General features: G+C 35.5%; 1 protein-coding gene across 1 annotated transcript; it reads left to right on the forward strand.

Moving 5' to 3' along the window:
- Positions 1-9,175: 9,175 nt before the first annotated feature.
- Positions 9,176-12,846, forward strand: LOC116135187 (anaphase-promoting complex subunit 4; the record flags this gene model as incomplete). Its single annotated transcript, XM_031420891.1, has 11 exons — positions 9,176-9,247; positions 9,334-9,445; positions 9,566-9,657; positions 10,189-10,272; positions 10,371-10,607; positions 10,732-10,812; positions 11,260-11,411; positions 11,663-11,823; positions 11,942-12,042; positions 12,132-12,206; positions 12,667-12,846. Coding segments are annotated over exons 1-11 (1,344 nt in total), but the record flags the coding sequence as incomplete, so codon positions are not given.
- Between the last annotated feature and the right edge of the window lie 550 nt (positions 12,847-13,396).

Genomic DNA, 13,396 nt, shown 5'->3' on the forward strand with positions numbered 1-13,396 from the left:
TCCAAGAGCCGTAGCACCACCAATCTCCAAGATGTCAAAAGAGGAGGTCACCTTACATCACGGGTAACCCATCACACTCAAACTCCTAAGAAGCAAAAAGAGGACATCAACTCCCATCAATAAAGAGAATTACAAAGAAAGCGCCCTACCACGGGACATGCCCTGGGTTAAGTTCAAAAGAATCCAAAAGTGCCAACCATATGCATAAGCATTTGCAAAAATAAGTCCATGAACATGGGCATTTACAAGACTAAGTCCAAAAATAACACAAAAGCAAAGAATTAAAACATTATCCAAAAGGTTCCAAGAGCCGTAGCACCACCAATCTCCAAGATGTCAAAAGAGGAGGTCACCTTACACCACGGGTAACCTATCACACTCAAACTCCCAAGAAGCAAAAAGAGGACATCAACTCCCATCAATAAAGATGGCATTAGGTAGTCCCCACAAAGAGGCAAGTCTCCTATTAGCCATTGAAGTCTTCAATTTCCACAAGTTCATAGCTCTCTCCCTAACAACATTTTTTATTAAGTTTGTAATGGCCATGGCATCCTTACAAACACCTCCAAAAACTCAACTATTCCTTTAATTCTCCCCAAATCCAATAAATGGAGGCCCCAAGACTAAGTTGTAAGAATTAGGGTAAAATTGGTTTAAAACATGGTATAAGGTTATATGACATGTTATTGAAACTAAAAGGGTGAAATTGTTACCTTTTATGCTTTACAACTTTTGTTACTTGAAAGGAGTTCAAAATCTTCAACAAATTTGATGAAAATCCTCAAAGTAAAGTCCACCCCAAGATGAAGAAGAGAGAGCCGGCCATGAGAGCTCAAGATAGAGATTTTTAATCAAAATGAAAATTAAATTAAATTTGGGAATATCACTTATTTATATACAAGGACCATTTTGCAATAAATTTGTAATTGTTCTCAAGTCCTTGAATTAATATGAATCCTATATTAACACTTAATACAAATTCAATATTGTTTTCAAGTCTTTGAACTAATTTCAATTTAATATTAAATCGTTATTGATCCTAAGTCCTTGAAATAATTTCAATTTAATATTAAATCCTTGATTTAAACAAATTTATAATCAAGGCATATAAAATAATCACATTTAATATTTGGCCCATTATTGAATCCAATTCAATAATATATTTTAGTCATTGAATCTAATCCAATAATAACCAAATTACCTTATTACCCTTAGTAAGTGCTAGCTTCCCATGAGTAATCATTTCTCACCAATACATAAATTCGAATACACACGTTTACATCTGAATATCGTTAACCTTTAATGATATGTATTACTCTCTCTTCTCATTCTTGGTTTTTTGGTGTGACCACTCAGGTTCACTATAACCTAGCCGTGAGCCCAATATTGCAATCCGATATGTTTCATCATAACTCTTTATGATAAAAACTCCCACCAATCATGGTAGGCATCTAGCAATGCTCCATAACCCCTAAGTCACAATGAAGTTAAAGTCCAATGAACCTTTTTTTCCCGATCATACATTTTATGTTGTAAAATCCTTCCGTCGTCTAATCCCAATTAAGTATAGGTTCATGGTATGTCAAAACCCTTAACTTAATCTTTATCCGAATTGTCAATCAATACAATGGAACGTGTCATCATGAAACTCCTTTTCATATGACTATTTTGTACTTTGGCCAAAGATTTCCTTTTTCCAATGTTTATTGACATTCGTCTGAGAACTCAAGACCAAACCATTTCGAGTCAACGGATCCCATCTTGACCATCATTGGTCCTCGCACATGAATAACTTATCACCAAACTGGCTTCTTACACAAAACATGACTAGTCTCGTGTTTATACACCATATGAACCATATGCATCCCATGTCAAATCCAACCACGATGTCTCAGGTCAAATGATTAATGGTACACTAATACAACCCTGCGATGTATCATTAACCACATTCTAAATGTCCATGTGATTTATGGTAATCGGTCATATTCGATAAACAGTCCACTAACTGTTTGTCCATGCTAATGCCCTAATGACATAACTCTTATAATCACCCACACTAATACCATCACATGATATTCAATGAAGGCATTCAGCATGCCTACTATGCAATGTTATTGTCTAATTAACATTACTTACGTAGGGAATGCTTCAATGATTTGATCTTCTAAAGATCCATATCATTCGGACATTTCACATGCATCATAAATAGTACAAATGAAGTAGTAAACAACATGTGAAATCATAACTCTTTCTTCCTTTCTGAAAAGAGTCTTTACAAGATATAATGCCTTGAAACTGACAACACGATTGGTTCCTAGGGCATACACTAACATAAGTTTCCCCAACGTATATTTTAACTTGTTAGGCCTCCATTTGGATGAAAGGTGTGTAATGTAGTCCTCCCATGGTCTCAAACAATAACCAAATGAACACAAGTTAAGAATGTAGCCCTAAATGTTTCTAGAGAACACACAACCAAAGAAGAGATGGTCCATGGTTTCCATAAGCCCATTGCAAAAACAACAAAAACCATTAGAGATAGAGCTATACCTAATGAGTTTGTCTTTGGTAGTGAGCTGGTTCTTGCAATCCATCCAAGCAATAAAGGGATGCCTTGGGATAGCTTTGGGTAACCATACTAAATGATCCCAAGTCACTTGGTGATCATGGGTTCGAACAACACTTCAAGCCCATTTGATGGAGAAGCATCATGAGGAACATGGTTTCCATATGACTTTGTCTTCATTGCCCAATGGGAGGAACCTCACATAGATTTTGAAATCAATAAGATCATAAGTGTTTTTTGAGGGCCAATTCTAGTTCTTTTCATCACAAATTTCACTCACTTTTGCATTGTAGTGAGTACCAGAGTCGTATATGATGTGGGAGTCAAATATACTCTTAAAAGGGCCGATAGGGTGCCAATCATCATGCAAAAGGGAGGTGTGCTATCCATTACCGAAACATGAAAAACCCAATCCCTGGCTTCTCTTCTCAACTTGAGTAAACTCCTTCAAATCCAAGAGGCACCCTTTAGGGGTTGCATGTCCCAAAAGTTTTTACAGCCAATAAGACATTCTTTAACCCAATCCACCTAACAAGAGTTATTATGGGGAAGAGAGATGTTCCAAATATGTCTTAGCATAGCTGCCTTGTTCCATTCCTTAGAGCTTGAAATACCAAGACCACCTTCATCCTTCGGTAAACAAACCTCCTCCCAAGCAACCTTGGCCTTAGTTGTTTTCAAATCAGACCTCGACCAAAAAAAGACTCTAAGGTTACCATCAATATCATCATGGATCTTGGAAGGAAGGAGAAACAAGAGGTTTAATTAACTTGGATACTTAATATGATGGATTTGATATGAGTGACTTTACTAGTATATGAGAGGAACTTGCTTTTCCAAGATTTAATTCGGGCCAAAATCTTATCCATCAATGGCTTGCAATCAACATGGCTAATTTTCTTTGTAATAAGAGGCACTCCCAAATACTTCATCGGAAGGGACTATTCCTCAAACCTAAAGATAGATAACAATACCTTTTTTCTTCATCTTCAATCCCAAAAAAGAAAACATTGCTCTTGCTAGGATTGGCTTTGAGACCGGACCATAATGTGAACTTATCCAATGCTATTTTCAACAACTCAAGAGATACTTTATCTGAATGGCAAAAAAACAATAGGTCATCTACAAAACATAGATGCATTTGATTTAAAGACTTACAACACCAATGGTGCTTGAAAGTTTAGGATGTGGAGACCCTATTCAAGAGCCTGGAAAGGACTTCCATAGCAATGACAAAAAGGTAAGGCGAAATAGGATCTCCTTGCCTAATCCCTCTTGATCCAGTTTAATGAAAGTTTACAAACTGAGTTGTTCATATCACATCAAGTTTTGACAAAGTTTATTGCCTTAAAACTAACTAAACACAATTCAAATTAACAATTTTACATTTTCTTAACATGATGTGAACAAAATAGTTTTATAATTTGTCAAACATGATGGTCAACTAACTTTGTGCCAACTCTTTAATTTAGCCTATTCAGCATGACATGGGCAAGCACTAATTTAATACCATTTTTTTCTTTTTTTGAAAAAAATAACAATTTTATCCATGAGATTTAGTTTTTAAGTATTTTAGTTTTGAGTCTTTTGACAAAAATTTTTTAATCATGTTTTGATTTGTAATGTTTAAGTCTTGCCATTAGCAAATCTCGGGGATCAAAATGTTACTAACAGATATCAAAACATAACTAAAAAATTCCACAAAATGTTACCAAAATCTATAGACATGTTGTCATCCCTAATTAGATATATCCTAATTCTTTCCCTTAAAATTTTAAGTACAAGTAAAATGAAATTTTGTAATAAGAATATAAACGAAAACTATTGAATGATATTCATTTGGTAATTTGACATCTATTGGAGGACATTTGTGTTCATAAATTTTATTAAGTAAGGATAAAATTTAAAACAATAGTAACAGTCATCTTAAAATATCACCCTCTAAGTTAATAATCACATAACCCCTATCGGGATGTTTAGATCATATAATTTTTATTATAGGGAGATGTTATATTAACGGAAAAATAGATCACTTTGAAGATTATTGAGAATGTTTAGAAAATGTGTTTGGTTGGTTCGAATAAATTGGTGAATAATATGTTTGGTTGGAAGGATAAATAGGTGGGTATGTTTTATAGATTACTAAATTGCCCTCATTTTTAAATATTAATATAAAATTGTTTTTTATTATTGTTTTTTGAATCATTTCTTTTAACCACTTACATTTGAAATTTTGGTAAAACACCCCAGTCATATAAAACTTTAATTTATAGCAAAATCATCCCCACCCACCGCAAACCACTGCCGGTTGCCAGCCACCACCGTCGGCTACAGCCGACAGTCGACGGAATGGCGCACGACTAGCCGTATATGACCGATTGTGTGCTGGCAAAGCCATTTCCGGCCATGGATCACAAATCCATGGTCGCTTGACAGCCAAATCTGGCCGATTCCGGCCATGGATTGCTGGAAAAGGCCTTACAGGTGTACGATTGGCCAGATCCCGTCGGTCGTGCAGCATTACGGTGATTGATGTCGGCAGCCAGAGGTGTCTTGGGTGGCTGGGTATATTTTGTTAACTTTTAAACTTTTTGTGGCTGAGACGTTTTAGCTAATTTCTCAAATGTAAGGGGGTTGGGTAAATGGTTATTTGGTAGACATTTGAGGGCAATTGTGTCTGAAATGGTATTTAATTAAGGGCAAAATAGGTATAAAATCAAGATTACTTGGTAATGTTTTAATCCTAGGGGTGGGGGAGGGTATCGGATTCCGCCCCACATTACCAGCAGTAAACACTATTTGCAATAAAAAATTCTCGTAATATTTTATTACTTGTAAATCAAACGCCAGAATCTTGCAAAATAAACAAAGATTACCCATGTTATCTTATTTGCCCCCAATCCAAACGCACCCTATATCACATCTCTTATTACCCGAGTAATAAAAGATTACCAGAATCTTTTATTACCTGCTGAACCAAATGAGGTAATGACTAGATTAAAAGATAGATTATCAGAGAAATCTTTCAAGGGCCCTAACTAAACGCAACCTAGGTTTATGTCAATTGTTACAAACGATAGGGTACTTTTTTGTTATTTCAAAAACTTTAAAGGAACTTTGTTATTTTATTAAATTTCGGGGTTCTTTATTCCCTTAATTTTAAAGTTGGAATTTGAAGAAGAAAACGAGTAGAGGTAGGAATTTGGGCCTGGGCCCAATGGGGCTGCCCAAAAAAGGGGACCTAGGACGATCCTTGGGAGGACTAGTCCTATAGGGCCCAAGCCCAAACCCGGACTAGGCCCAAGGAGGAGGGATCGGTCCTTGGGTTGGTCCCTCCTCCAAGGGTCAGGCATGGAATCAATCCTAGGCTCAGGCTCGAACCCCCACCCTTAATTTCCTATACACCCCTAGCAAATATCAATAACCCCCTATTTTAAGAATTGACAATAAATATAGGAGCTAAACAAAAATTTTACAAAAAAAAATATATAAGAATTGAATTTTTTTTTCTTTCACTTTCCCCCAAACCTATACTATAAATAACCCCTCTATCCACCCATTTTCCTCATAACTCATAACTCTCAATATCTCATTCTCTCTACTCCAATTCTCAAACTCTCTTCAATTTATATTTATATTTAATCATCTATTATTCATATTATTATTTATTTTATTCAATTTCTTCAAATTTTTTTATTTATTATTTTATCATAAATTCATAATAGATTCCCGAAATTATGTATTTGGAGGATCATCCCCAAATGAGTATTATGTTCCATCCATCAAAGAAATGGAAGGGTTCGATCCATTTTAACCCTTTCCAGAGACAACAATTCCACAACCAGAGACAGCTGCGACTACGTCCAGCCAAACACAAGTGAGCTGCGACACCACGACAAGACCGTCAAAGAGGCTCATGTTCGGGGTATGACAATACTTCACCAAATCAAAACGAGCAAAGCTAAATGGGGAAGAGGAAGAAATGTGCGGGGTATGTGATTTTTGTCCAACCGTTATCGATGCTAAGCACGGGACTTCAACGATGCAGCGACACTTGGGGAAGAAACACCCCCAATATGCAGTGCGAACCATCCGGTTCAACTTCAACCGGACCCGGTAAACAAATTCAAACTCAACTTTATTTTAATCCACAATCCTCAGCTCTCTTAACCTGGCAATACAATGCACTCAAAGTACGAGAGGCAATAGCAAGATACATAGTTGCTACGGACTCTCCTATTTCTTTATCTGAAAATCCTTATTTTGTTGAAATGATTAAAGATGTTTTTTGTCCAGCATATAACCCTATTAGTAGAGGTACAAGTAGAAGGGACATACAAAAACTTTATAATAAAAAAAAAAGATCAACTTAAAATAGAATTTGAAAATTTTAGGAATATATCTATTGCACTTACTTTAGACATATGGGCTACTAGATCAAAAATAGATTTTTTGAGTGTCACGATACATTACCTAGATCATAGTTAGCGTTTACAACAAAAATTGATAGGTTTTAAACCATTATATGCTAAGCATAGTGCTGAGACTATTTATTTAACAATTATTAAAGTTTTGCAAGGTTATTTATTAACTGAGAGAGTTGTAGTGCTAATACTTGATAATGCAGCTAATAACACCATGACAATTTCTTTATTTGAAAAGAGATTGGATCTGCATGGTGATGGAAATTTTTTTAACCAGAGATGTGCTTGCCACATCATCAATTTAATTGTTAAAGTAGATTTAGAAGCTATACATTTGAGGATTGAAAGGGTGCGCGCGGCTATTAGATTCATCTCCAGTAGCAATACAAGATGGAATGAGTACGTAAAATATTGTCACCAAGAGGAGCCGCTGGTTCGACCAAAGAAGTTATGTATGAACATGCCTGTCCGTTGGAGCTCCATGTACTTGATGTTGCAAAGAGCTATGCCAACGCAACACAAATTACAAAGTTCGTTAATCAGAAGAACTATCCGGATGAAGTTGTCAACGATGATGATTGGACGGTTTGCAATGTTTTTCATTCATTTCTTAAAGTTTTTTTACTATTCCACTAATACATTAAGTGGTATTTGTTATCCTACTACTAATGTCATGTTATATATTTTACTTCAAATTTCTAAGACTTTTGCTAAACATAGATATAATGAAGATTTAAGCGACATTGTTTCACAAATGGAAACAAAATACTAGAAATATTGGTTAGATATTGCATTCTTACATGAACTAGGTCTTATTATAGATCCTAGGTTTAAATTAAACAATTTAAATGTATGGTTATTGAGATAAGCCATCATTTAGAACATGACTATAGTTCTTATTTGATAGATTTTAACAGAAAATTGGAAAGTTTTTTTTTATTATATCAGACTAGGTACAATATGAACGCCCAGCAAATACGACCAACAGGACCCTGATGAAGACATTTATCAACAAGAATCGAGCATGTGGACGTATATGAAACTCAGTAGCGGTGGTGGTGGAAGTAGTAGCTCCAGCTTGTACAGATATGGACCAAATGAGCTGCATCGGTACCTACAAATGGACATGTCCTACATGACCAAGAAGGAGAAATGTGAGATATATCTGCTTCAATGGTGGAACCAAAATAAAAGTCGATTCCTCATTATAGTGCAAATGACACGTGATATTTTTTCTATGCCAGTTTCGACAGTTGCATCCAAGTCAACATTCTCAATTAGTGGCTGTATTTTTTAAGACAGAAAATGCTCTTTAACCAATGAGATGGTTGAAGTTATAACATGTTTACGGGATTAGACTCATGCAGACAAAAGACTACAATAGCACCCTAAAAATCCCGAACTACTCGACCTCTTCAAAAACACATATTTGGACGATGTAAATATTGGCAATGTAAATTAATTTAGTAAAAACAAATTTATTTAATTGATTATTTATGAAGTGTGATTGTGTGAATATTATATTTATGTTAAAATTAAATTATCTCTTTAACGTTTAATTAAAAACACCCTAAATTTATAACCAATTAACTATTCATTTTATTTATTTACTAAATAATTAAAAAATTTACAAATCACCCCCTACATAATTTTCGACTTGGCCCCTAAATATAAAAAAAGATAGGGGGTCAACATAAGTTTCTGGGCCCATAAGATCGGGATCGATCCTATGGGCTTAAGGACAGGTCTGGACCTATTATTTCTCATGGGCCTAGTATGGTCCCAAATAAATTGGGCCCAGTCCCATTGGGCCTTGCCCAGCTCTAAACACGAGGGTAACTTTATCAATTTCTAAAATTGAGGGGGAAAACAAAAGCATAGAAAAGGGTAAAAAAGTTATTCGCCCGTATTTTGTAAGCCCAGTCTTAGCCACGGGTTCGAACCCTTGAAACGGCACGGTTAGTCTCAACTCCTTTTTTAAACCGTGGTGTAAAACTATAAACTCCGCTATTAAACCCTCAAAAAGCCCGCCATTTGCCCTCATTTTCAATCGCCAATCACTACTGGTAACCTTCATATTAGATGTTTTCATTGTGGTCCTCTTGCTCGGCATTGCACCGCCGTTCCAGTTTCTAGGGTTTTTACTGCGTTCCCAAAGATTTTTGTGTTTATTTGTTGAATTTCGGTAATGGAAACCGATGAGGCCCAGCGTGTGCTGCCGTTTCAGCTACAATTCGACAAACCAGTCGCCTCTCAGGTTTTTATTTTTTATTTTTATTTGTATACATTTTCAATTAACTTCTTTATGCGTTTTCTTATTTATTTAGTTTTCTCAATTGATAGATCAAAATGGCGGAATGGAATCCGGAGAAGGATTTATTAGCCATGGTTACGGAAGAATCGAAGATTTTGCTGCACCGATTCAATTGGCAAAGGTTGTGGACCATTTCGCCAGGTGAATTATTAGTATTATTGTTACTATTTTTTCTCGTCCGTATAGCTTAATTTATTTTTGTGTTTATTAAGCGCAATTGTCTGAATTTTCAAAAGTTAACATCTGTCATTTTGATTTTAGGAAAGTCCATTACGTCCCTGTGTTGGCGTCCTGATGGCAAAGCAATAGCCGTTGGGCTAGAAGACGGAACCGTTTCCTTGCATGATGTTGAAGTGAGTACCATATGCTCTAGCTAAATATGATTATGTGACTAAGTAAACCGATTCACTTGACTCAAATAATGTATGTTTGGTTAAGGCATTGATTGACACGTGATGCTCCTAATTTATTAAGGTTTTCATATCTTGAATAGGTAACAATCTCTTGATTCGTTTGCTTGAAATGAAAAAATAAAAAATAAGAATTAAGACATTTCTTGTTAGCCATTCATTGTTTCTTGACCTACTAAGATGGCATTATACGTACTTACTTCCCCGCAACCAGATGCTTTACAATGGACATGATTCATCTTGTTTTATTGTTAAAATCTAATAGAAGAATTGGGAGTTTGCCATTTTATGCTATGATGCTTTGGTCTTCTGCATTAAAGTTAGCTCTCATCTAGGGGAGTATTATTTTTCATATATTATGTAATCATTATCTTGCTGTGTCTTATTATTTCATTCTGATTTCTTGTGCAATAGTTGATTTATCATTTTACATTCTTTGTACTTCTTATATCTCGTGTATGTTATGTTAAGCAGAATGGAAAATTGCTGAGAAGCTTAAAATCCCATACCGTTGCTGTTGTATGTCTTAACTGGGAGGAGGATGGACAACTCACTAAGGTTTTAGTTAATCTTATCTTTTTATTTTAGCCAGTATGTCCCCTTAAGAGTTGTATGCTTATTCTTGTTTCCTTTTCCTTCTTGAATTGGGTTCTCAGAATAATTCTGCTGACATCTCAACATATGATGACCGTACTTCTCGTTTCTTCCCTCCTGCTCCAAGAATTCCTCGAATGCCTGGACTGGTGTCTGGAACTGGCTTCATGGATGATAATGAAGATTCATTTTTTGAGCTATCAAATTCTTCACATCAACGTTTTAATATTCTATGTAGTGGAGACAAAGATGGAAGCATATGCTTTAATATCTTCGGGATATTTCCAATAGGGAAAATAGTAAGTTATATCCCAATGAAAATGTGATCTATACATGCTGATATTATTAGATCCCTTTTTTTTGTTTTCCTTTTAACCAAGTTTTTTTTCTTCTTCTCTCGTTTTCTGTTTTATGATGTGCCAGAACATACATGAGTTTTATGTTCCTACTCCCCTTGTGGATAAACAAGCTACATACCAACTTCTGAATGCTTCCATTTTCAAGGTATGCTCATCACTGATGTGGATAGCCTTTGAGGAAGTATAGAATGTATGTTGTAGGTTGGTGTTGCTGACAATTGGAATCTTTAGTTATCTATATCGCATAATTTGAGTAAATTCATTTAATACTAAAGCAAATTGTTTTTAGATAATTTAAGGCATTTCTTATAAATGACTGTGGTCAGGTTTGGCGATGAGAAGAAAAGCTGGTACTAACTAACACCACAGTACTAGAATCTGTAACAAGAGTACTTTGGTCCAAGAGTTTGCCATGGTCTTCTTGTTTCAAAGGTTCAGCCGTGGACTAATGAAAAGTTTATATTGAGAGAATTATTTTTCTTTTTTTGTGTTTATTCCAAGAAAAACACCATTTTACATATTTCAGTTCCCACAGGTCAATAGCGGACTGTAATGGTGCTGGCTGATGTTGTTTAATTATTGCTGTCGTTAGGTTGCTTTGTCAAAAGACCTTTGTCGCTTGATAGTCATGTGCTCAGGACAACTTAATCAAGATGAGGATAAATTGGGTGAGAAACAAATAGGTGGACATGATATGCATGGCTTACATAGCTTAGTTCTGAATTCTTCCATATTCTCAAAGAGGTAACTTTGCTGGAGAAACTAGGATTATATCTATGAATTATGTTGTTTGACTACTTCTAAGTATTAAATTGTAGTGTTAAAATTATATTTGTTTTGAGTTTCTCCTGATTAAAGTTCTCTGCTGTATCTTCTTTCTCACTTAGAAACTGCTGCTTTAGATGAAAGACTAGACTGAAAGACTTTATGGGGTTTTAAAATTACTTTAACTTGCTATAGACATGTTAACTAATGCATTTTTCTCGTATTTGAAGGAAAAATGAGCTCCATCAGATGGCCCAGCAGGCTTCTAACATTGAGGATTTAATGGAGGTTATCAGGGCTTCACTAACAATTATGTGTAAGCAGTGGTCAGATGCCATGCACACTTTCCACGAGAAGTTTGATTCTCTCCCTACTTTGATTGTTGACAATGGTAACTTCTGATTGCAAATACATTATAGTTATGATATTTCCCTCGTTCTTTTTCTTTTTAAATATTTGATTTTAAGTTTGGGTCTTTCCTTTCATTCAATTCTACCTTTTACATATAGGTCTGGACTCTTCTCCCCAGGAGGAGTTTTTAAGCCTTTTAGGTGGTGCTCGTACTAGTCCAGCAATTCACCAGTTTCTAGTTAACTCTCTTGGTGAAGCGGTATGCTTGGAATCTTGAGGATTTTTTTTTTTTTTTCTTCCAATGAAAGCCTATTGTGATTATACATTATTGAATTTATTGGCTAACAGGCTGTCAAGCGTGTGTCAAAGGCTGTTTGTGGTGCTGGGAAAGAACTTCAGCTTATTGTCCTTGATCATCTTCAGGTGCACTATTTTCTGTCTTCTGCTAATGTGATTACTATTTGGGAACCATTAATAAACTTAGTACTAAGTGCGAATCATCTTATTTAACTGAGTGGATTGTAAAATATGTGCAAAACATCTTATTTCAAGGAGTAGATTGTAATGGATTTTTAATTTGTGTTTGTAACTGAGAGCTGAGTGTGACTGTATCTCAGTCTTCTATGACTGGGGTTGCCAGTAAACATGTTTAATTATATAGACCCATACACACAATCATCTAAACACACACACACACACACACACACATGGTCATGCAAGGAATATGTTGGAGTTATACTCATTATTTTTAATCAAAATTGGTCTTTTTTATTGCATTTTCGTTGCAAGCTGTTGCAGTTTCTGTGTGCCTGATGTAGTTTGTTTTGTGTTCCTTATATCAAGGGCTTGAGTGGAAACTAAAAGATAAATGTCCATTTCCCAGCCTGCTGCAGAAATTATTGGATTCAGGATGGGAGAACTAAGAGGCCTTTCAAGATGGCGTGTACGCTATCAGGGTATTGGGTTGGATGAGACGCTAATTAACCATGCATCAGAGAAGTCTGGTATGTTTCTAGTACAAGTCGAGCGGTTTATGAGGGTGCTTTCATCTGTGGTGCAGCAGGTATTCTGAATTGAGGATTGAATTCTTATTTGTATTAGCTTGTTGTATGTATGCTTGCATTTGCACATGTCATGTTTCTATGTGACAGAATTTTGACTAAACTAGTGAATGGACAATTTTTAGCATTCATCATTCTTCTTTTAAAGGTCTACCATATCAAGTGTTGCCATCCTATATGCCTAATTTGTCAGTTTAGACATTTTTGAATTAGTACATTGATGATGATGTATAACGCATATACATTATGTCTTGTGGCTCATAAATGTAAGTTTAGAGATGTTCATGCGGTCATTCTTTCGGAAATCTTGTAAAACTTAAAAATTCTTTCTTTACTTTAGGCTTCAGTTGCTATAGAGTGCAAGATTATACTTTTTTCTTTATTCATCTTAATTGGGAAGGAGTTTTGGGTTAATTTTTTATGGTATACTTAGTGCAGGGGAGGATGATTACTCACTGCAAATTTGTTTCCTCTCTCCTGGTTTTTGATATGTGGACACCTGGTTCAGGGGTGTATCTCCTTATATTGGACTAATTCAGTACAAGGTTTATT

Source organism: Pistacia vera, unplaced genomic scaffold (assembly GCF_008641045.1).
Source record: "Pistacia vera cultivar Batoury unplaced genomic scaffold, PisVer_v2 Contig296, whole genome shotgun sequence".
Taxonomy (NCBI): Eukaryota; Viridiplantae; Streptophyta; class Magnoliopsida; order Sapindales; family Anacardiaceae; genus Pistacia; species Pistacia vera.